The sequence below is a fragment of the Saccopteryx bilineata genome, chromosome 4 (assembly GCF_036850765.1).
Source record: "Saccopteryx bilineata isolate mSacBil1 chromosome 4, mSacBil1_pri_phased_curated, whole genome shotgun sequence".
NCBI lineage: Eukaryota > Metazoa > Chordata > Mammalia > Chiroptera > Emballonuridae > Saccopteryx > Saccopteryx bilineata.
In genome coordinates, this window is record NC_089493.1 from 12,433,579 (window position 1) to 12,458,500 (window position 24,922).

General features: G+C 39.5%; 1 protein-coding gene across 3 annotated transcripts in view; it reads left to right on the top strand.

Annotated features, from left to right (window-relative positions):
- The window catches only part of TC2N (tandem C2 domains, nuclear), a 38,311-nt gene extending 14,792 nt beyond the window's left edge, over positions 1-23,519 (top strand). For all 3 annotated transcript variants that reach the window (XM_066275911.1, XM_066275910.1, XM_066275912.1), the window contains 10 exons: positions 338-571; positions 5,920-6,087; positions 7,291-7,382; positions 8,572-8,647; positions 9,467-9,567; positions 9,951-10,067; positions 14,082-14,273; positions 16,546-16,660; positions 19,567-19,766; positions 21,003-23,519. In XM_066275911.1, the coding sequence (XP_066132008.1) occupies positions 338-571; positions 5,920-6,087; positions 7,291-7,382; positions 8,572-8,647; positions 9,467-9,567; positions 9,951-10,067; positions 14,082-14,273; positions 16,546-16,660; positions 19,567-19,766; positions 21,003-21,113 (1,406 nt within the window). In that variant the 3' untranslated portion in view covers positions 21,114-23,519. The remainder of the gene's footprint in view (positions 1-337; positions 572-5,919; positions 6,088-7,290; positions 7,383-8,571; positions 8,648-9,466; positions 9,568-9,950; positions 10,068-14,081; positions 14,274-16,545; positions 16,661-19,566; positions 19,767-21,002) is intronic.
- Positions 23,520-24,922: the final 1,403 nt, after the last annotated feature.

Sequence of the window (24,922 nt, forward strand, 5' to 3'; positions counted from 1 at the left end):
CTAGATTTTACCTGAAAGTACTGTATAATTAACTTCAGAATAAACTCGTTTTCCATCTACGAACTCTTTTGTGGGAATGAGTTTCTTTAAAACCTACTTTTAACATTATGATAAGTTAATATATTTTGGCAATAGTATATTAATTGCTCAGATATTGGTTGGACAGAATGTAGAGTCAAGAAGTGCTTGAGAGTATACAAGACTAGTTTATGTATCAGCAGTTTCTTGTAAAATGATAAGTACCAAATATGTTAGGTTTAGATTACCGTATATAAATCTACGTGCATATTTGTGATTCTCTTCTTTTTTCTTTTCTTTTCCCTTCATATTCATGCAGTTTCCTTGGAAAGAGACTTTAAAACAGCAGTCTCAAATGGTCAGAATGCTACTATCTGTATACCTCCACTGACTACTGTTTCTGTAAAGCCTCAGGTAGGCTGTACTGAGGATTATTTACTCTCCAAGTTACCGTCTGACGGCAAACAAGTACCATTTGTGGTGCCCAAGTTTAAGTTATCTTATATTCAGCCCAGGACGCAAGGAACTCCTTCACATCTAGAAGAACTTGAAGGTAAACAATAAAATGACAGGGTTTAAAAATCAACATGCAGCTTTTAAAAGCTGTTATTTTGCTCTTTTGTGTCTTTAATATAAAGATGTATCTTTTAAACACAAATTTTATATTTCGCTTTATATATTTTGCTCTTTCTATAGAGGAACTTATTGTATAGTATTTTTGAAAGGTCTCATGAAATTTGACTATAAGACAGCACATTTGTATGTAAATTGAGCCTTTTCGAAAAGGGATAATATAATACACCAATTATCCTTTATATGTCTAGGAAGAAAAAATAAAGGAATTATTCTGTATTTGATCAGTAATTATAGGAAACATTCTGTCTAGTGTTTCTAAATCTGGTATATAAAGAAATAAGGAAGCAATGAAGTAGTCTTTCTTCCTTGTCATCTTTCTCTACTGCTACATTCCCCAGTCTGTAGATACCCTGCCAGTCTAAGTACACTTGCCAGTTGAAATAGTTGCTTATATGAGGTAGATTCATCGGCTGAATTTTGTCTGATGATGTAGAGACCAATGGATTAATGAAGAGATAACAACACATGACTCTTTTATTTTAAAAATAATTTATTCTAGTGGATTGAAACAGTCACAATGATTATATCCCTCAAAATTTTATGATGAAAAATTAGAAACATACAGAAAATTGAAAAAAACTTAATGGAGAATACCTATGTATATCTACCACATAGATTCTTATAGTTACATTTACTACACTTAACACATATCTACCCATCTATCCATTTCTCTGTGCGTTCTTTTTTGTAAGGGAGAGTGCGTGTCAGAGTAAACTATAGACATCAGTAGACTTCCCTCTAAATACTTACACATATATATCATTTACTAGAGTTTAATATCTGTTCAGACTTCTTTCAACATAAACTTTATACACAATGAGCTACCCAAGGTTTAAGTGTATAATTTTTGAGTTTTGACAAATGCATATGCCAGTGTAATCAAAACTATCAAAGATCTAGAATATTTTTTCAAATATTTTATTGCTCCCCATCTTTTTTCTCTTCTTCTGGGGTTCCAATTACACATATGTAGACCCGTATGGTGGTGTTTTATGTGTCTCTGAGACCTTTTTCTCTCTCTGTTCTTAAGATTGGATAGTATTGATCTATTTTCAAGTTCATCGTCTCTTTCCTTTGTCATCTCAGTTCAGCTGTGGTTCAGGGATCAGCCAGGTATCTGGGCAGACTTTCTTCACATAATTTGAGGTTTACTCCTTTCCGAAATTCCCGCCTTACTTTCTAGCCACCGAGATAGCTAGTGGCTGGAACTCTGCTTTCTGGTCCTTCAAGCCGGAGAGGCTGGGTTTTCTATTGGAGTTTTACCCACCCTGCTCAATGCCAACTTTGGCCTGCCCTTGGGCTAAAAGTTATTAAAAACGGGTAACTAACTTCGTACTATTCCCTTTTTTCCAAGAGTCAGACCCCATCCAGAATCTGCATTGCTTTTGTTCGTTCTCCAGTGCCTTGGGAGTTTTAGTTTGTTTTGGTTTGGTTTTGGTCTGGAGTTTCTGTTGTTATCTACAGGAGGGTAGGGTCTGGTATGAGTGATTTTTTTTTTTTTTTTAAGAAACAAGGAAAGATGAAGCCTGTGCCTTATTTTTTATATATCAGTAGTGTCTCTCAAAATAGTTTTTAAAATCCTGGCTCACAGGATACCATGATCAATTTATTTTTCTCTTTGTCTCATACTTGGTTAACAACATTGATATTAAACCACATAAACAGTCTTGTAATTTATTTTATTTACATTGTATATTATGAACATATTTTTATATTCATTGCTTTTTAATGGCTCCATAGTATTAAATTATATGGTGTACCACAATTTATTTAATAAATTCTCTATTCTCTATTCCATTTAGGATATTTTATGTGTTTTCTTTTTTCATAGTCAGAAAATAAATAACTACCTGGCAGTATGTGATAACTTTTCTTTTGTCTTTTTTTTTTCATTGTATCACTAGAAAACATTACTTTTTGAGTTGAATGAGTAAGAAATTGGTTTATACTTATTGACTCACTGAGGATGTGCTGAAGCCCTCTCAGTTTTAGCATATTGGAGAAAGAATTACTTTATATAACTGGAGCCAAGGAAGTATTCTTGGTACCTAATCATAGAAGTAAACTATGTGTAAGCTGTTTATGTGTCTGCATGTGTGAGTGATGGCCTGAAAGGGGGATTTGGAGAAGACAGAGCCAACCAGTATCAGTAGTGACTAAAATTATGTTTCAAATACTTGAAGTCTGTTATGTTGCACTGCTTACTTGCTGATGAGTATGATTACTTCTGTACCTTTCTGCTTTGTAAAAGACAGATTCTATCATTAAATTTTACTGTGCTTGTTTTATCACCTATCTACCTATCCATCCAGAGGATGTATTTTTGAATTAATATTGACATTTTAAATAGGGCTTTTGAGAGGTGTAGGCAATTATGTAACTTTGCATTTAATTTTATAGCACTGTGGTTCTGTAAATTGAGAAAAATTCCTCTTGAACTTAAAAAATGATGTACTGTATACTGTTTGAGGGGAGAATTGGGATTCTGTAGAGGCTTACTTACAAAGGAAAAATGAAATCAGAATATTCTGTTTTTAGATATAGCCTATAAAGGTAGGGAGCCATTTTACACTCACTTGACAGTGCTGTTCTTGTTACCGCAGACTTTTGTAGCAGTGTCTGTGTGCAGAATGATGCAGGTGTTAGCTGATAGGAGTGCAGGTTCTGTCTAAGGCTCTCTGGCATTTGGGCTCCCGATTGGCACCCCTCTGACTGTGGATTGTGCTTGGATTGTACACGCAGTTTTTTGAACCAGGAAGAGGATAAAATCTCACCTCATAACCCCATATTTTATTTTTCTTTTCTGAACTCAATGTGAAGCTACCTGTCTTAATATTTAGCTTGATTCAGAAAATACTAGTATATTCCGTGGGTTCTGTTTCAAATGGAACAGAAAGAATTAAAACATGATGATAATTTAAACATTTAAAAAACTTTATGTGTACACCTTACTTCCATTGTGATTATTAGTTTTGGAAGAAATTTGGTCTATAGTTTTTACCCTTTTTAAGTTGTGGAATATAAAACACATGCCAAAAAGAGAACAAAGAACTATACAGCTCCGTAACTTATTGCAAAGTGAAACGTGTACAGTCACCACTCAGGTAAAGAGAACGTTACAGCAGCCCCACCCAGAGCAGCCCTCTCCCCATCTCGGTCGTTTCAGGGCACTCGGTATCCCGGTTGTGAGAATCATCACTTTCTCGCTTTTACCACCTGCATACGTATTCCTAAATGTTACAGTTTACTGTTTTCTGACCTTTATATAAATGAAGTTATATATTCAGTATATATTTTTTCGTTTATGAATTCTTTCAGTCAACATTATTTGTGAAATTTATTCAAATTGTTGTTAGGAGCTTCAGTTTCTTTTTATATTTGTACAGTGAGTATATTTATCTATTGTATTCTAAATGGATGATGTACAGTAGTGTTTCTGTATAGCATACCTCAAAGTATTTTTATGTAGTAAATATATGTTACAGTTCATCTGTTTTACTGTGGAGGGACATTTGAGTTTTTTCTGATTCGGGGCAGTTATGAATAAAGATGCTTGTGAACATCTTGTACTTGTCTCTTGGTGCCCACGGGCAAGCACTGCAACTGTGTAGATGTCCCACATGGCATATTGGGGTCATAGGGTATAAATACCTTTAACTTTAGTAGAAATTAGTAAACTGTTTTCCATAGTGATTGTATCAATTTACATTTTAATTAGCAGAATCATTGCTCTACTTTCTTGACAATACTTGAATTATCAGGCTTTTTAATTTTAACCATTCTGGTGAGCATGTAGTGGTATCTTATTAGAGGTTTTTTTTTGTTTGTTTGTTTGTTTGTTTGTATTTTTCTAAAGTTGGAAACAGGGAGAGACAGTCAGACAGACTCCCGCATGCGCCCGACCGGAATCCACCCGGCACGCCCACCAGGGGCGATGCTCTACCCACCAGGGGGCGATGCTCTGCCCCTCTGGGGCGTCGCTCTGCCGCGACCAGAGCCACTCTAGCACCTGGGGCAGAGGCCGAGGAGCCATCCCCAGCACCCGGGCCATCTTTGTTCCAATGGAGCCTTGGCTGTGGGAGGGGAAGAGAGAGACAGAGAGGAAGGAGGAGGGGGGTGGAGAAGCAAATGGGCGCTTCTCCTATGTGCCCTGGCCGGGAATCGAACCCGGGTCCCCCGCATGCCAGGCCAACGCTCTACCGCTGAGCCAACCGGCCAGGGCCATTAGAGGTTTAATATATATTTCCCTCATGACAAATGAGATTGATCACTGGGTCATGTTTATTGGCTATTTGGATGGACTCTTTTCTGAAGTGTCTGCTAATTTATTTATAGGCTTGCTTGTCTTTTTCTTATTGATTTGTGGGAGTTCCTCATAAATTCTAGATATGAGCCCTTTGTCAATTATATTTATTGCACATAAATTCTTAATAGAGAAGTTTCATTGGTTTGCCTTTAACATCTAATTTAGAGCTACAATCCACATGGCTTTAATTTTGTGTGTGTATAGTTGGTATGAAGGCATTTTTTTTTCCTGTATCAATATTCAGTTGTCTTATCACCTTTTAATGAAAAGACCATTCTTTTCGTACTGTTGTGCAGTGGCACATTGATTATAAATCAAGTCCATAGGATGGGTGTCTCGTTCTGGGCCTTCTGTCTGTTGATCTTATGATTGTGCCATTATCAGCAAGTCTTTCAATCTTGTTTTAGGATTACCTTGTTGATTATCTCTGGTTCTTTATGTTTCAGTATAAATATTTTCTACTCATTTTGTTATTTCTAACTTGAATGCATTGGTGTTAGCGAACATGGTCTGTGTGATTCCAGTCCTTTAAACTCTCAGACCTACTCTGCACCTCAGCGTGTGGTCAGTTTTTATAAATGTTCTGGTTTTCGTAAAGAGTACATCTTCAAATAAAGAAAATCTTCTTACTTAAAGGATATTTTTTGTGTAAGTAGAAAAATAAAAGGAAATTGATCACAAAATGTCCACAACATTTTCGAATATGTGCTTCGGGGCAAAGAAAAATGTCAATAATTTACCAGACCGTCTTGCGAGCAGGGTGCATGGCTGAGCCCTGGCAGAGTACACCACACAGGTAGAGGTCAGGAAATGTGTGCTTATTTATTTTAGATTTCAAATGCATGTGAGTTAGTATTACTTGAGACAGCATTTTTTCCCCTTTGCCTCGCATATATCAGCTATTGGCTAATAACTCCAAGAAAGGGGAGCTGTAAAAGTTTGGAAACGTGTGCTTTCAGGTTCTGCCAGAGCGTCCTTTGGAGACCGGAAGGCAGAGCTCTCCAGCTCGTTCCACCACGGCCCCAGCTGTGATGTCTACAACCCGTACTACATGTGTCAGCACGTCTCGCCAGACCTGAGTCGGCGCTTCCCTCCTCATTCAGACGCCTTGAGACTGTATGGATCAGGTGTGAAAATGGTTTTGTTTTTCATTTTCCTCTTTGCGTTTCTTTGTTATTTTTTTTTTCAGAGTTCAGCCTTTTATTGATTATGTTACAAAAGCGGTTTAGTGAAAAGACCAAAGCCCACCAGACTCCTCAGGTTCTCCCTTCTTGGCTTCCACTGTCTCCTCAGCGGCGGCGGCGGCAGCAGCCCCTTGAGTTGCTCTTGTAGCAAAAGTGCAGGTCAGATTTGATCTGAGGCCCTGGAAGGGATGACGCTTATGAGGAACAATTTAAAATAGGAGGAAAGCAGGCTTCAGGAGGGGGGGGGAACCCTCATGATTTCTTCGTGGTATTCCGCCAAACGTAAAAATTTAAAGATGAATACGTTAGGGGTGTTAGTGAGTTCTAAATTCCATTCTACTTGTCCTGTTTTGAAAGAAGTGTTGTTTACAGATTATTTTGTGTGTATTTTATATATCACTTATCCATCCATAAATTCTGCAACAGATATTTACTAGCTTTTTTCTTTTCTGCTCCATTCCGTGAAAATGATAAACTTAGAAACTCATGATACGATTGGATGTGTAAACAAAGAGAAAATGCCTAAACAATGTTAGGACTTTCTTAATTTCATATTTAAGACTGTACCAGTTTTAGTCTATCTTGTACGCATCTGATTCACAAAATTCTCATTGTTCTTCAGGTCTTTATATTTATCTAGCTAGTCCCAACCCTGAATTCAGGCTAAGGTACTAAAAATAAAGGAGAAGTATTTATTTAAATATTTCTTTGTTTCAGCACTGTGCTAGGACACAGTTAGTAGGCAGAGCTCCATTCTTCAGGAGGGAAACTAGAAATACAGGAACACATAGGAATTGGTAAAAATACGTACTGAATTGCATTTAGCACAGAGGATCAGCACCTCATAGATTACTCTTCTGGGCGGAAGGACTGGGGGATGTAAGCAAAAAGAATGAATTTTCCCAGCTTGATATTTGTTGTGGATGTAAAAATGTGTTGTTTGATTTTTGCTTTGTTTCTTTCAAACAAATTAAAATAATTGAAAAAAATTTTAACTTCATTAGAAGGGTGGATCTCTTAATTCAGTTTGCATATAATATCCATGATGTATTCCTAAAAGAATTTAGTACGTTGCAATCAAGTAGAATTCCAGTGTTTCTGCTTCTTTACTATAAAAATAAGTAATTTACTCATGTCCCTTTGTAGTTTGTGATTTAAGGACCCACAAACTCCCTGGTTCACCTGGGCTAAGCAAGTCTATGTTTGATCTTACAAGTTCATCTCAGAAGTTCATCCAGGTAATTCATTTATATACATTTAATTATATTTGATCATTTATTTTTCAGCTAAGTTAATAACTATGTAAATTGCATTCACACGGAGCAACATGTTTTACTTCCTTTGTAGATAAATCTGTTCTACTATCTCTTCAGGTAAACATATTTCCCATGTGCTTTATTTTAGGAAGCTTTCAGTTAAATACAAAAAGGTGTAATTTTCATTTTGTGTTTTTTTATGAGTCTTACGTCTCAGCTGGCATGCACTCAGACACTTGGAGTTAAAAGTGCTGATTTATTTGACTTTCTTTAATGGACGTAACTATTTAATCAAAATTAGTATTTCTCTTGAGATATAGAACTTTAATTATTCATTACAGCTAACACTGTCCTATTTTTCAAATAGAATTGAGAATTTTTTTGATATTTAAAAAATATTTCCTTTTTTAATACAAGTGAACTGGGATTACAGGTGGACTGGGATTATTATTAAAAAATTAGGAAGTAGACTAAAGCAAAGTAAAAAGACAAATCACCTGTATTCCTATAACCGATAGTGAAAGCACTGAGCAGATATCATTTATATAGACTGATGGACTTTTCTTCTTATGAGTATATACACATATTTTATTAAAATGGGAGTATATTCTAAATAATCCTTAATAATCCCAGCTGAGTTAATTTTTTTGCAGACTTGATTCTTTATAGCACCAATTCTTTACCAGGCTTTGGCATTGCATGAAGAGCTTGTTAAAATACAGAATGCCAGGCCTCCCTTCTGAGTTCGTAGCTCTGCAGTAGGGCCGGGGTCTGTACTTCTGACGGTTCCCCATGGGGGCTGCTGCCCTGGTCCAGAGGAACCACGCCTTGATATAACTGCTGCTTTACAGCTTTCTAAGTAACGGGCACTTCCAAATGTATTCTGATTTTTATTAGTACCTTTAAATATGAAGCATAAGCTATCATTTCTTCATCCTTATTACAAAATCAAACCAAACGGCAAGAGGTGTTCCATATGTTATCTAGTAATATGTGTAAATCTTTCCCAGTGACACACACAAAAGTCTTTTTTCTTCTATCTGTAAGTGGGGAATTCTGATCAGTAACTATCAGAACGACTAGCATGCAGTTTGGAGGCAGGGCAGGTACTGTTTCAGAGTCCCTCAAGTTTGTTGTGCCGTTTCCGACTGACGAAGAGTTTTGTTTGCAGCGACACGATTCACTGTCCAGTGTGCCCAGTAGCTCTTCGTCGAGGAAGAATTCACAGGGGAGTAACAGAAGCTTGGGTAAGGAATAAAGTGTCTTATTTTTATATTCTTAAGGGAATTCTTTCTACCCAATAGTAATTTGAAAGTGTATATGATAAGGTAGAAGAAATTCTAGGTGCTTTTATCTATGCTGGCTATTTTCTGCATATGAGCACACACATCAGATGGTCTGTTTCTTTTTTTAATTTTTTTTTTTAGTAAGGTTTTTTTTTTAATTTTATTTATTCATTTTAGAGAGGAGAGAGAAAGGGAGAGAGAGAGACAGAGAGGGAGAGAGAGAGAGAGAAGGTGGGGAGGAGCTGGAAGCATCAGCTCCCATATGTGCCTTGACCAGGCAAACCCAGGGTTTTGAACCGGCGACCTCAGCATTTCCAGGTCGACGCTTTATCCACTGCGCCACCACAGGTCAGGCAGATGGTCTATTTTTTAATGTTCAGGAATGAATGCGTCTTTTTAAAAAGTGAAGTAATTAAATATCTTTTGTTTGTTTTAAAGTATATTGGTGAAGGAATTTCCTGAAGTGTGTGGTGTTAAGGCCATATCAATGTTATTTGGGAAAGTTTTTCTTAGTTTTAATTTAAAGTTCTCAGGTTATAATTGGGTTAAGTTTTTAAGCCATGTGTTACTTTTTATAGTATATCTTCCCCTCCGGCACTTCAGTAAAACGTTGAAGTGTGATGTTTGTCTTATGAAATTGTCAACTTTAAAAAGTAATTATAGCATTTTTTCACTTTTGCCCTTAAAATCATATCGCGTCACAGCCTAGTTGGGCTGGGATGCACACCCCTCGAAGGATTGCGAAGTGTTTTCAAACATCTTTGTCTCTCTACAATTCAGATACTATCACTCTGTCGGGAGACGAAAGAGAGTTGGGGCGACTGCATGTCCAAGTGCGTTACAATTCCTCAGCGGAGCAGATCTGGATCACAGTGGTGCAGGTACATTGTTCTAGCGAATACCGACTTCTCACAGAATTGGATACTTAGAAGCGTGTACTGCCGCTCTCCTCTGGGCAGCGGGTCATTACCTTTGGAATTTAGGGTTCGGTAGTATTTTGCAGAAAACAATATTTAATAAAGAATCTAAAGATAAATCAGTAGGTATGGTGGAAGTATTTGATTTTTACCTCAAGAAGGAAATTGATGTGATATGTAGAACATTAAATGTCAGATTATTTTTAATGTAGAAGGAACAGGAGGCCCCAGTAGACTAAAGTGCACTTTTACAGTTTGTATCTAAAGTCATTAACTCAAGAAGTACATAAAATATTTGTATTGTCAGTGTCCTTTGTAAAATTCAAACTTTATTTTTAATTTTTTAGTGCAAAGATTTAAGTTGGCCCTCTAGTCATGGCGACACTCCTACTATTTCTATAAAAGGGATACTAACATTGCCCAAACCAGTGTGTTTCAAGTCTTCAGCCAAAGAAGGCTCCAATGTAAGTGGCTTTTTGTGTTTGAATTTCTTCTTACATTTTTCTCATATGTGTCACTTTAACTCATGTAAAGAATTGGAATAAGAAAGTGTTTAATTTTTGGAAAACTATAAATTATGACCTCTTCTTTTTATTTATTTTATTTATTTATTTATTTATTTTGTATTTTTCTGAAGTGAGAAGTGGGGAGGCAGAGAGACAGACTCACGCATGCACCCGAGCGGGATCCACCCAGCATGCCCACCAGGGGGCGATGCTCTGCCCACCTGGGGCATTGCTCCCTTGTGGGAGGAGCCATTCTAGCACCTGAGGCAGAGGCCATGGAGCTGTCCTCAGTGCCTGGGCCAATCTTGCTTCAATGGAGCCTTGGCTGCGGGAGGGGAAGAGAGAGACAGAGAAGAAGGAGAGGGGGAGGGGTGAGAAACAGATGGGCGCTTCTCCTCTGTGCCCTGGCCGGGAATCGAACCTGGGACTTCCACATGCCGGGCCGATGGTCTACCGCTGAGCCAACTGGCCAGGGCTTTTCTTGCTTTTTAATGACAATTTTGAACCTTATAAAGATTTGACATTTCACTATCCAATATTAAATTTCATTTAAAAGAAATTTTAATCACTAAACTATGTAGAAGATGAACAATAAACAAAAAAGCTCTTTACTTTTCTCTTATGAAAGGAAAATAAATGTCTATGTTTTCAGTCTTTCCCCCCACCCCATAGGGCTTTGAGAAAGAATTGTACAATTGCAATGGATTTCTTTTAAATACTTACCATTATTATAACTAAAAGATTTATGATCCTGAATTTGGTTTTATAGATTCTAGATTTCACATTAACTTAAATATCTTCATTTCTTCTTATATGGGTTGAAAAGTTAGTGTTTTTTTATGCCAATGGAAAAGATATTTAAAAATAAGGTAATGCAAATGACTAATAAATATGAAATTATATTATCGCTGTTTTCTCTTTTTTTGTTTATTAGAATTAAGAAACATTTTACAAGTACTCTTGAACATAAAACTTTCTGAAAATTATTTTAATGACAATACACATCAAAACCATAAACTATTTGCACTTTTTAATATAGTTATTCTACTTGGAATCTGTTCCATGGAAATAATCTAATTTATACATATAAAAATACATGTACGGAGTGGTCAAAGTAGGTTTACAGTTCATATGGGAAAGGCATACAGGTTATGATTATTACAATAGCTTTGTTAAGACAAAAGAATGTCATACCACCAATTACAATAGCTGTGTTAACAAAAAGGAATGTCACACCATCACAGTGCACTTAGGTGCAATCTTGTAAGCGCTCAGATTGCTGGCCTTCATAGCTTGCATATTCCTGTAGTCCCCTCGCTGTGTTCAAGCACACTTTGGCACAGATTCTTTACTCTCATCAATTGGTTGACATGCTTCTCTATCACTACCTAAAAGATAAGTCATAAGTGAGAATATGAAATAACAGCAATAATAAGAAGACAAATAGTGCAAATAAATAATTAATAAATAATACAAGAATAAACTCTGTTTTGTGTACTCACAATTGTAAACCTACTTTTGCCTAATTCAGTGTGTGTGTGTGTGTGTTTATATGTATGTGCATGTGTATATATGTGAAGTATTCTTGGCAGTTTGCTCACAGCGAAAAAGTCGGAAATGCCTGAATGTCTCATATAGGGCAGTGATTGAGAAAACACGTGGAATACCAAGTGTATTCGTTTCCTAGGGTTTCTGTAACTAAGTACCACAAGCTGGATGGTTTAGAACAACAGAAATTTATCTTTCACAATATTTGGAGAAAGTCTGGAATCAAGACTTGAGCAGTGTTGGTTCCTTCCCGGAGGAAGAATCTGTTCCACCCTCTCTCTAGCTTCTGGAGATGATCAGCAATCCTGGACGACCCTTCGCTTCACTCTGTTGTCAGCCTCCATGTTCACATGGCCTTCTCACTGTCGCTCTGTGTCTTCACATGGCCATTTTCTTGTAAGGGTACTAGTCTCTCTACTGCAATATGACCACATCTTAACTACAGTAATTAGCCTGACTGGGCAGTGGCGCAGTGGACAGAGCGTTGGACTGGGATGTGGAGGACCCAGGTTCGAAACCCTGAGGTCTCCAGTTTGAGCGAGGGCTCATCTGGTTTGAGCAAAGCTCACCAGCTTGAGCCCAAGGTCCCTGGCTCAAGCAAGGGGTTACTCAGTCTTCTGTAGCCCCTTGGTCAAGGCACATATGAGAAAGCAATCACTGAGAAACTAAGGTGCTGCAACAAAGAGTTGATGCTTCTCATCTCTCTCCCTTCAAGTCTGTCTGTTCCTCTCTCTGTCTCTGTCACACACACACCAAAAAAGAACCAACAAAGTTAACTACAGTAATTACATCTTCAATGACCCTATTTCCAAATAAGGTCATATTCTGTTTTACTGGGAGGTAGTACTTCAACATATTTTTGGGGGGATATGATTCAAACTATAACACCATTTGATATAATACTAGAAAGCAATGAAAAATAATGTTTGGGGAAGAGTTTTTAAGGACATGGGAAAATAAATGGTTTTAGTAAGTGAAAAGGGAGAAATCAAAGTTGATGTATATATAGGAAGATACCACTTTATGAAAATGTGCACTATAGAAAGTCTAAAGGGAAATAAATCTTATCCCTGGTTGTAATCCTGACATTTATTTAACAATTTTACTTTCCGATTTTCAAATAAAACTAAGTTAACTTAGGGTAAGTTAGGGAGGGAGAGGAAGCCTATGTGGTTGGGAGGCTGTCAGAAACACAGTTCTTATTACACAGATGCAAACAGTTACAGTAAGATAGAAAGCTTGGCCACAGTATCTAACATATTGATGTTAGTTGCCCAGATATTTTGCCTTCTCAAAAGGATGCATTAAAGGTGGAAAGAACGGAGTGTGTCACAAAGAATAGTCTAATGGCAAGAAGATGTTAGCCCATGGCAAGCCAAGATTTACAAACATGAAAAATAACAAAAAGAACGTTTGATAACTTTTCAAGCATGAATAACTTGCTGCGTGGGGTGGATGCTTATGTGAGAAGGTAGAACTTTATACTCATATTTTTCTTTATCTTCTCTATTAAGGAGGTTGATTTTCAGATTGGAAAGAGTGGAACAAACATCACGAAAAGAGAAATTGAAGCCCAAGATAGATGGGAAGAACATTAGACAAAGAATCGCTCCTTTAAAGAAATAATTCAAGTCTCATAACGTGAACAAGTTAGATTTTGGGTACTGAGAAAGCTCTCCTGAGATTCTTAAACCACTCTTATTTACTGTTGAATAATTGTAAATAGCAGAAAAGATGCCCCAAAACCAAAGATGGAAAACAATCTAATTTTTAAAAAGGGGTAAAGCTGGCCCTGGCCAGTTGGCTGATTAGATAGAGCATCGGCCTGGCATATGGATGTCCCAGGTTTGATTCCTGGTCAGGGCACACAAGAGAATTGACTATCTGCTTCTCTCCTCCTCCCTCTTCCTCTTCTCTCCCTCTCGCTCCCACAGCCAGTGGCTCAGTTGGTTTGAGCTTTGGCCCTGGGTGCTGAAGATAGCTCAGTTGGTCAGAGTGTATCAGCCTCGGGTGCTAAAAATAGCTTGATTGATTTGAGCATCAGCCCTAGTTGGGTGGATCCCAGTTGCATGCAGGAGTCTATCTCACTACCTCCCCTCCTCTCACTTAAAATTTTTTTAAAAAAATAGAAAGGGGGAAAGCTGTATATATTCTGGTACACTTGGTGTTGATATTGACCTGAATTCCTGACTAAGTAATTAAAAGGATGATTTGTGAAATTAAGAAAGACAATACCCAGGATAAATTCTAGAAAAACATCACGGTCATTGTTATTTTAGTTTATATTAAAAAAATATTTTTTATTGTTAGAAAAAAATTAAATCTACCTTTCCTAGATTATAAATTTTTTTTTTACTTTGTATTGGCACATCACCCTTTTCCCAATCCTTGTATTTATGTATTTTATATTTTTTTATTTTTTAGACCATTGAATATATGGAAACTTTTGTATTTGCTATTAAACTCCAAAGTCTACAAACTGTAAGGCTTGTATTTAAGATTCAAACCCAGACTCCCAGGAAGAAAACCATTGGCGAATGCTCAGTATCACTCAGAACTCTTAGCACACAGGAAATGGATTACTCTCTGGATATAGCACCACCTTCCAAAGTTTCTGTAAGTAATAGCAGTATGTAAATATCTATGAATAATTTTAAATTATTAATTAATTTTTAAAAGTTTCTTTTAGTAGCTGATAACTTTGGAAAAGCAGGAAAGAATCACAAGCTATAAACTCAATCAGAGATTGCCTTCAAATAAATTAAGAAAGTTGTTTTTAATCATGAGTAAGCTACCTTTTCATACATTGGGCGAAAAGGATGTTCTTGCAGCTGATATATATTTTTTCTTTTTTTTGTATTTTTCTGAAGCTAGAAACGGGGAGAGACAGTCAGACTCCCACATGCGCCCGACCGGGATCCACCCGGCACGCCCACCAGGGGGCGACGCTCTGCCCACCAGGGGGCGATGCTCTGCCCCTCCGGGGCGTCGCTCTGTTGCGACCAGAGCCACTCAGTGCCTGGGGCAGAGGCCCAGGAGCCATCCCCAGCGCCCAGGCCATCTTTGCTCCGATGGAGCCTTGGCTGCAGGAGGGGAAGAGAGAGACAGAGAGGAAGGAGACGGGGAGGGGTGGAGAAGCAGATGGGCGCTTCTCCTGTGTGCCCTGGCCGGGAATCGAACCCGGGACTTCTGCACGCCAGGCTGACGCTCTACCACTGAGCCAACCGGCCAGGGCTTTGCAGCTGGTATTTTTTATAAAGAACTTGATTATCATCAGTGCTGATTTATTCTTGAGACCTGGTATTTGCTCTCTTAACTAGCCAGCTGAATACTTCAGTTGTTTAGAAACCACTAATAATTTAATTATGTGGTTTCTATGTCAGGATAGCATTTCTACAAATCAGCCATAAACTTTTATAAGGGCAAACTCAGCAGAAGTATTTTCTGGCGAATTGGAATATTATATAATCTTATCTGCATTGGAGAAACTGAAAGAACGTTATGGCCCAGTTTCTGCCAACTTCTACACCAGAGGTTGTAGATCAGCAAAGGTTTTATTTTATATATGGCTACTGAATTAGTTCATGCGAAAGATTTTATTAGTTCATTCTTACTCTGATTGAAAACAAAAGTAGTGCATTCGCTTATTTATTAGAGTTCAACTTCCCCTCCCCCCCAGTAGACAAGTTTTATCATTATTTTAGACTTTACATGGGGAGTTTAACCTCAATGATTGAGTTTATGCTTTTAAGTGATTCGCTTTTCACTGTCTGTCTCTGGATTTCTTGTGGCACGACCAATTTGTAAACAGAATCATGTTTTAAAAGAGTGCCTATGAGGCAGTCAATGGAATGTCCATAGGAAGGTTCCTTTTTAGTGAGCCAAGAGCTAATTACTGGCACTGCTGGGTGACGATCAAATACCAGCCTCTTCATAAGCGTCATTTCGCTGGGCTGCAGCTTTGGCGGAACCGCTATTAGCTGAGACTTTGTGTCTGTCTGGCCTGAGCCTAGGAGATCTCTTAACATTGTGTTCTTGCTTTATTTTCCTACTCACTGTTTTCAACACGTGAAGAGTAATGTTTTTGTGTTTGGACAACTGTATGTTTCTCTCTCTTATTTTTCACTCCAAGGACCTTGGAATCCACATGGATAGGCGGGGTCGCGTCCTATTTCACAGACGAGTTCCCAACTTTGTTCCGCTGTTAGCCAGCAGGGCTGAGAGCACACTTCTCCTTGCTACCTCTCTGCATCTCCTTCATTTTATTGTTTGCCTCAGGTTCTCTTTGACCTTTTCCTGATTATTTACTGCCTCAGAACCCTCCCTGGCTTCCTGCGTGCCAGCTCTTCTCGGCTTGCTTCCAGTCGCAGAATAGTTCAGCTCCCAGCCCTCAGATCTGTTCGTTATAGAAAGCCTTTGTCCTCTGATTTTGGTAGCACCTACTCTGATTTCTACACTGAGAAAAATAATGATGATTCCATATATTATATATATATTTCACATGTTTTCAATAACCATCCACATGACTCCATTTAAGTCTTTTGAAGGTACACTTGCTCTTCTGATATTCATTGCCCTGACATTTTCTTTAGTAAAACTGCTTAAGAGTTGGCTTTGTTTTTAATTTGGATTGTCTCGGCCCCCCTGATTTTGAAGAAACAGTATGTAGCTGTAAGCTGCGCTTTCAGAACCCAGGGAGGGGAGCACCTCACGGGTACAGAATCCATGACGTTTATCTTCTGAACCTTCTCTGACAGGCTCTGTGTGCCAATAACAGCAGTGGTTTCAGAATTTCTAATCTTAGCTCTTTACTTTTGAATTGTTGAAATATTCCCAGAATATTTTAAATATCCCAGTTACCAAATGACATTTACTTTTTGATACGCAGGTTTGCCACGCAGAACTTGAGTTGGGAACTTGTTTTCAAGCAGTAAATAGCAGGATTCAGTTACAGATTCTTGAGGCACAAAGCCTTCCGAGCTCGTCAGCACCTCTGACTTTGAGTAAGTATGTCAGTGGTTCTAAGTAGAAGCTTAAGACCATGTTAGTAAAAGATCGTTTTTTCCCACCTTTCCTACAATGGAGATTAAAATTTTAGTAACTTTTATTATTTAACTTACTTATCTTTTAACTTAAACTCACTTTATTGGATTTTGGACTGTAGCCATTGCGTCTGCCTGAACCCACTGGTCTCTTAGTTCATACGCAGTTGTGACCTCTCAGCATTTGAGGCTGTTCCCCATGTGACTCACTAGTTACTGTAGGCTGAGTGTCCAGAGGACCGTCGGGTATGTCTCTCCAGCCTAGAGAATTGAGCCCCTGCCCTTCATTGGATACTCTGCTAATAAGAAACACAATTTAAAAAAAAAATCAAGCACGACCTTTGAAACAGCTTTTCCTTCCTGTCCTTCGAGCACAGCTAGGGGTTCTGATACTCTGATTGCACAGGCCTGGTTAACATGGCTGCCCCTGGGCTGGAGGTTGGGGTCAGTCTTGCCTCAAGGGCTAAGTGGGGTAAGAGTACTGTGGAGGGGGTGGGGAGTAAAGAGGGACAAATACACAGTGACAGAAAATGATCTGACTTTGGGTGATGGGCACACAACACAATCAACAGTTCAAATGCTATAGAAGTGTTTACCTGAAACCCGTGTACTCTTATTGATCAATGTCACCCCATTGAATTTAATTTTATAAATAAATTTTTTTAAATCCCCAGCCAGTTGGCTTAGTGGAAGAGCATCAGCCTGGCCTGTGGAAGTCTCAGGTTCAATTCCCAGTGAGGGCACACAGGAGAAGTAACCATCTGCTTCTCCACCTGTTCCCCCCCCACACACACTGCCCTTCTCTGTCTTCCTCTCCTGCAGCCATGGCTCAATTGGTTCAAGCAAGTTGGCCCCGGGTGCTGAGGATGGCTCCATGACCTCACTTCAGGCACTAAAATAGCTCAGTTGCCAAGCAGTGGAGCAATGGAGAGATGGTCAGAGCATGGCCCCGTAGGGGGCTTGCGAGGTGAATTCTGGTCAGGGACGCATGCAGGAGTCTGTCTGTCCACCTTCCCACCTGTCATCCTCTCACTTAATTAAAAAAAAAAGAAAGAAAACTCAAAGTCACATAAATTTTCTCTTATAATATTTGGAGTAATGAGCATACAATACAATATACAGATGATGTATTATAGACTTGTACACCTGAGATGTACATAATTTTATTAACCAGTGTCACCCCAATAAATTTAATTAAAATTTTTTTCTCCTAAAAAAACATGAATACTCTTTTTCCTACTAGAAGAGAAAATACCTGGAGCAGACAAAGTGATGGATGTCCACTGTAACTAATAAGGCTGAAATAAACACACTGAGCAATCAATTCACGAAGCTAGAAAAACAGACACAAAGGAAGGAAGGAAGGAAGGAATTAAAGCCAAAGGAAAAGTTGACAAATATTGAGGCAGCAACAAAGGACAGAATCACTAAAACTGAAAGCTTTTCCTTTGAAAAGTTCATTAAAATAGACCTGTTGTTGTTCAGGTCAAGCAAAAAAATAAAGAGAACATGAGCAAGGATGAGAATATAATTTCCGATTCAGAAGAGATTCAGTAATAAATACAACGCCATTTATAACTACCGTTCCATTTGAACACCTATGTAAAATAGATGACTTTCTAAGGAAGATGTTCAAGTTCACTAGAGAAGAATGAAAATCTGAATAAAACAGTAACTACGTAAAGGTAGTCAAAGAATTTCCTCTAATAAAAGCACAAGGCCAAGATGATTTTACTGGCAGCCTCTGTCAGAGTTTGAAGGAACATATAATTCCTGTTTTATATAAGCTGTTCCAAAGAATGAGAAAAGATGGAAAAAGTAACTTGATGAGGTTAGCATATTCTTTATGTCAATACAGAAATGATAGTACATACAAAAGTAGCTATAGACTACTGTCACTTGGGTAGACAGATGGAAAAGTCATAAAGTAAGCACATAGAGTCTAACTCAGCGTTAAAAGAGTAAATTACCAGGACTACAAACTGTTAGTTCTAGGAAACAAAGACCAGAGTAGGAAACTGCAGCTGCAATCTATTACAGTGACAGCTGTCTTCCTTCAATCAAAACTGCTAATCAGAATTCCCACTGATCTGTATTTCACAAATCTAGTGGTCAGTCTCAGTCCTCACCTTGTGACACCCTCCTTTCTGGAAGTCCCTGCGTCCTGTCTCGCTGCTCTGGCAGCCGCAGCCCTGCCCTGTGACCACTGGCGTTGGGGGAGCTGCGCTTTCTGCCAGCGCTGTGGGCACAGCCTGTCAGTCAGACTTGGGGTGCACTTGGGTGAACAGCTGGGTGAACCCGCACTTACCCAGTGCAGTGCCCACCTCCTACAAGCTGACTCTTCCCCAGTCCCCTGCATGTGGTCACTCTTCAGAGTCTTGAATAGTTTTTCATGTTTTTCTCCTAGAATTTACAGCTGTTATCTATGGGAAGATTAGTTTGTATAAGCTATTCTACTATTGCCAGAAGCTCTACATCTAAAAGTTATTTACAGAATAGATTTTCTCTAGCTAGCACGTCTGACTTTTGGAGACTCAAGCAAAGAATCTCACCTGTCGGGAATGGTGAAGTCAGTCCCTCCAGCTGTCCGCAGGCTTGGCACCTCTCTTGTAGACCTTTTCCTGCACACTCTTTGCTGCTGCTCATCACTACGCCCCAACTCCAGCCTGGATGGCCTTCGGGCTGGAGGCAGGTTCAATTCGGTTGAGGCGGCAGCAGTTCATTATGAAGTGTGATGTTTTCTGTTATAGCAGTAGCTCATCAAGTCTTGAAAAGTGGCCTCTTCGTATTTTTACAACAAACACATAAATGCATATCTTTACATGGTGTTTTAAATAAATTTTATATATCAAATGTCCTTTTTTTAGGTTTTTTTGTGAAGGTGTCGATGTTCAGCTCAGGAGAGCTGATTTATAAGAAGAAGACCCGCTTACTGAAAGCCTCCAATGGAAGAGTGAAGTGGGGGGAGACTATGATTTTTCCACTTATGCAGAGTGAGAAAGATATTGTTTTTCTCATTAAGCTCTATAGTCGAAGCTCTGTAAGAAGAAGACACTTTGTGGGGCAGGTTAGTAAGGAAGTTTTATCTTGACTTCTTTCCTTGCACTTTTCTATGCACTTAAGTAGTTGTAAGTTAACAAAAGGCTGTAGGATAAAATAGATTTTAATACAGGATAAAACTTAGTAGAGTACAACTCTTCAGCATCATAAGTTAAAATTCAGTGTTTCCACAAAAATCAAATTTTTTTTTTTGTATTTTTCTGAAGTTGGAAACGGGGAGGCAGTCAGACAGACTCCCACATGTGCCCGACTGGGATCCACCCGGCATGCCCACCAGGGGGCGATGCTCAGCCCATCTGGGGCATCGCTCTGTTGCGACCAGAGCCACTCTAGCGCCTGAGGCAGAGGCCATGGAGCCATCCTCAGCGCCCGGGCTAACTCTGCTCCAGTGGAGCCTTGGCTGTGGGAGGGGAAGAGACAGACAGAGAGGAAGGAGAGGGGGAGGGGTGGAGAAGCAGATGGGCGCTTCTCCTGTGTGCCCTAGCCGGGAATCAAACCCAGGACTCCTGCACACCAGGCTGACGCTCTACCACTGAGCCAACCAGCCAGGGCCCACAAAAATCAATTTTAAGTTGAACTAGATTTATTGAATAAGAAAGGATACTAATTATTTTGGGGGAATTGATTATGTAATATCTCATGTTGAATTTTTAAATTAAACTGGATCATATAAAATAGTCCTCAGAGTGACTAAGTTAATTGTTTTTGCATTTAAGTTTCAAGTAGGAAAATCAAACTTGTGGGCCTTGGCCAATTGGCTCAGTGCTAGAACATCGGCCCGGTGTGTAGAAGTCCTGGGTTCAATTCCTGGCCAGGGCACACATGAGAAGTGCCCATCTGCTTCTCCACCCCTCCCCCTCTCCTTCCTCTCTGTCTCTCTCTTCCCCTCCCGCAGCCAAGGCTCCATTGGAGCAGAGTTGGCCCAGGCACTGAGGTCGGCTCCATGGCCTCCACCTCAGGCACTAGATTGGCTCTGGCCACAACAGAGCAACGCCCCAGATGGGCAGAGCATCACCCCCTAGTGAGCATGCCGGGTGGATCCTGGTCAGGCACATGCAGGAGTCTGTCTCTCTGTCTCCCTGTTTCTCACTTCAGAAAAAAAAAATTAAACTTTCAGAAAAGTAAAAAGATATTTAATTGAAAATATGTAAACCAGATTTCCAATTGTCTTTCATCAATAAGAGTAATTAACTGAATTCACCATTATTGTGTTACATTAAATGGTTGTATTGTTCCTTTACAGATTTGGATAAGTGAAGACAGTAATAACATCGATGCAGCAAACCAGTGGAAAGAAACAGTTACAAACCCAGAAAAGGTTGTTATCCAGTGGCACAAATTAAACCCATCTTGAAGACTTCACACATCATTTGGTGAAGAATTTGACATTCCTTTAGAAGACTTATGATTTCAATTTGCTATCAGTGAGAAGAGACAAATCAATATATTTCTCAAGTTATTTATGAAGGTCATAATTATAGTATATAAAGGATCTGTTAGAAAATTAAACTTGATAAAAATGGTATGAATTATATCAGATATCTCAAGCAAAGGAAATGTTTAAAAACTGTGCCAAGATAGACAATAAAATAACGGTTGTATTACTAAGGCAACTAAGTAAATTATAAAACCAGTGAGAATATCAACCATGGATAATTACTGCTGTATTATGTTTATAGGTCTTTTTTTAAGCTTTACCTAGCTATTAAAAATCTAGTATATCAAGTCTCTGTTAGTACTGCAGTGGAGGGTCCTCAGATTATGACACAGTTCCATTCCGACGACAGTGATGGAACCTAAATTTTGGTGTAAATCGAAAGACGCCCTAGCCTAACACAAATGGAACACCTGCACTTTTAACAATCCAAAGTGGTGTTGTTATGCATACTCGGGGCCACCAACTCCCTCATTTCATTCTGCACTTTAGTGTGTGTTTTTCTGCCGCATGAACCAAACTAATTCACCCACGTGGTCCAGAAGCACGTGCTAATGGCAGAAGCCAAAACACTCACGTCTCAATTTTTTAAAATTTTTTTGGGAGTGAGCATTGTAAACTCGAAACGTTGTATCGTAAGCTGAGGACCCTGTGTTAGAAGACTTTACCACTGACTAGTTCAATGGTAATCATTACTGATTATATCTTGACTTCACTGTTTACTTCTTGCTACATATTTTCTCTCAGAAAGCAAAAATGGATTCAACCACTTCAACTCCAGGGGAAAGTTGATGCCTTGTGTTTATATTTTCTTACCCATAAGGTATCATATTGCCAATCTGTACGCTGTTTATCTCCAAGAAACTTCAGATATTGAAAACTATATTTTGGCAAGAGTAATAATACAAAAACACCAGATGTTTAAGTTTACTTGGAAACCCAGTATACACACATTTTGCTGTTTCTTTCCTCCCTTAAATACACTGCTCACAAAAATTAGGGGGTATTTTATCGCTTCGTATTCATTTTGAAATATCCCCTAATTTTTGTGAGCAGTGTATTTTACTCTTTGTTTTATTTGGAGTTGAAATAATATTATCATGCATATGGCCCATCCTAATTAGCAGAACTAAATGAGCTTAACTAGCAGATTCAATATTTTATGATAGTCACGTTCTTGTTTTTAGTTTTTTAAATGTAAGTGACTTGTTCTGTAATTCACAACTCAGAGTATTTTCCCATTTTTTGAAAATAACCGTACATGATACCACCATGTAGCAAGTCAGTATTTTCAATTGCCATTTCTCTCAGGCACTCAGTAGAACTCAGTGTGTGGGGATGGTGTCAGTTTAGGTGGCTGTGCGCGCCGTGGCCGAAAAGAACAGCTGTTGGAGGAAACAAGTAGGACCATCCTTGACTTGAACAGATTGACTTCGTTTTTTGCTAATGAGTAGACCAGGTGCTCTGTGTCTGCGGGCGTCCATGTTTCTTCTCCCCGGCCTTGTCCCACACATGCCAGGAGATAGATGGAGGTATTTTAGGCCAGAAGTATCTTTGCTATAACTTAAGCATGGCCTCTTCATTTTAGTTCTTATATTCTGTGTATCTTTTAAAATTTTTCCCAAATAAATACGTAATTCCCCTTATCCTAGGCATTACCTCCTCAAATTATAAAATGTGTATACTTTATGTGCCCTTTGCTCCTACTGCCTAGAGTTTTTGTACACCAGTGGTGTTGACAGGCACTCTATGCGTTTTGAAATAGTTTTAGATTTGTGAAAAAATGCCATATTGATCAGAACTCACATGGACTTGATCTTTTTCTTTACTTTTTATTTTTCTGAAGTGAGAGGAGGGGAGATAGACAGACAGACTCCTACATGTGCCCTGACCGGGATTCACCCAGTAGCCCCCATCTGGGGCCGATGCTCTGCCTGCCCATCGGGGCCATGCTTGCAGCTGAGCTATTTTTAGTGCCTGAGGCAGAGGCTCCATGGACCCATCCTCAGTGCCAGGGCTGATGCACCTGAACCAATCGAGCCATGGCTGCAGGAGGGGAAGAGAGAGAAAAGAGAGAAAGGGGGGAGCAGGAGGGGTGGAGAAGCAGATGGGCGCTTCTCCTGTGTGCTCTGGCTGGAAATCAAACCCCACACACCAAGCTGACACTCTTCCACTGAGAAAACCAGCCAGGGCTCACATGGACTTTCAAGATAATTCACCTTGTGTGCTAGTCTTTTGTATCTTTGAGACAGATAGCAACTATATATTTTTAATTCTGTTAATAAACTTTATTTTTTAGAGCAGTTTTAGGTTCACACCAAAGTTGAGAGGAAGGTACAGAGGACCCCCTTCTAACCCCTGCTCCCACTTGTGCCCAGCCTCCTCTGCCATCAGCATCTAGCCAGAGTGATGCATTTGTTCAAATCAGTGGACCTGCGCCAACACATCAGTATCGCCCGAAGCCCACGGTTTACGTGGGGTTCACTCTCATGCATTCTGTCAGTTCTGACAAATGCATACTGACGTGTATCCACCAGTGTAACATCTCGTACAGTAGTTTCACTGCCCTAAAACTACTCTGTGAATGTACCTATTTTCATAGCCGCCAAAGAAGGAAGTGTATTGGCTCTTAGATAATAAATAACAGACTTTGTTATTTTAAGAAATCTCAAATTTTATTTCGAGCATTTTTGTGTGTGTGTCTTCTTCTTTTTTTTTTTTCTTTCTTGTATTTTTTTTTTCTGAAGCTGGAAACAGGGAGAGACAGCCAGACAGACTCCCGGATGCGCCCGACCGGGATCCACCCGGCACGCCCACCAGGGGCGATGCTCTGCCCACCAGGGGGCCATGCTCTACCCCTCCAGGGCATCGCTCCGCCGCGACCAGAGCCACTCTAGCGCCTGGGGCAGAGGCCAAGAAGCCATCCCCAGCGCCCGGGCCATCCCCGCTCCAATGGAGCCTCAGCTGCAGGAGGGGAAGAGAGAGACAGAGAAGAAGGAGGGGGGGGTGGAGAAGCAAATGGGCGCTTCTCCTATGTGCCCTGGCCGGGAATCGAACCCGGGTCCCCCGCATGCCAGGCCGACACTCTACCGCTGAGCCAACCGGCCAGGGCTGTGTCTTCTTTATTATTGCTTTCACTGTCTAAGTTTATTACATGTAGTTATGTATTTAACTCAATTTTTAATTATTTAATTTCCAATATTTTTACAATATGTGTATGATGCATAATTTCAGGGAACACTATGGTTTCTTATATGTCTTAGACTCCTGGGTCAATAAAACAATAACAAGAAAACATTTTCATGTAAGAGTCCTTTCAGTTTGAGAAGCGTTGACACAACTCAGATCCCAAATAGTTTCATTAGTGTTGACTGAAGCCTTTTTCAGGTGAAGAGGTGCCAAACTGAGACTTTCTGGTTGTTTCTTTGAAGCTTTGTGTGGAAATATAAAAAGAAACACACTTTTCTGTTAATAGCTACTCATATGAGGAAAACATTAGCCCCTGGTAATAAAAAAATGGGATGCTATGCAAAAATCACTTCTCTGGCCTGACCAGGCGGTGGCGCAGTGGATAGACCATGGGACTGGGATGCCGAAGACCCAGGTTCGAGACCCCGAGGTTGCCAGCTTGAGCGTGGGCTCATCTGGTTTGAGCAGAAGGCTCACCAGCTTGGACCCAGGGTTGCTGGCTCGAGCGAGGGGTTATTCGGTCTGCTGAAGGCCCGCAG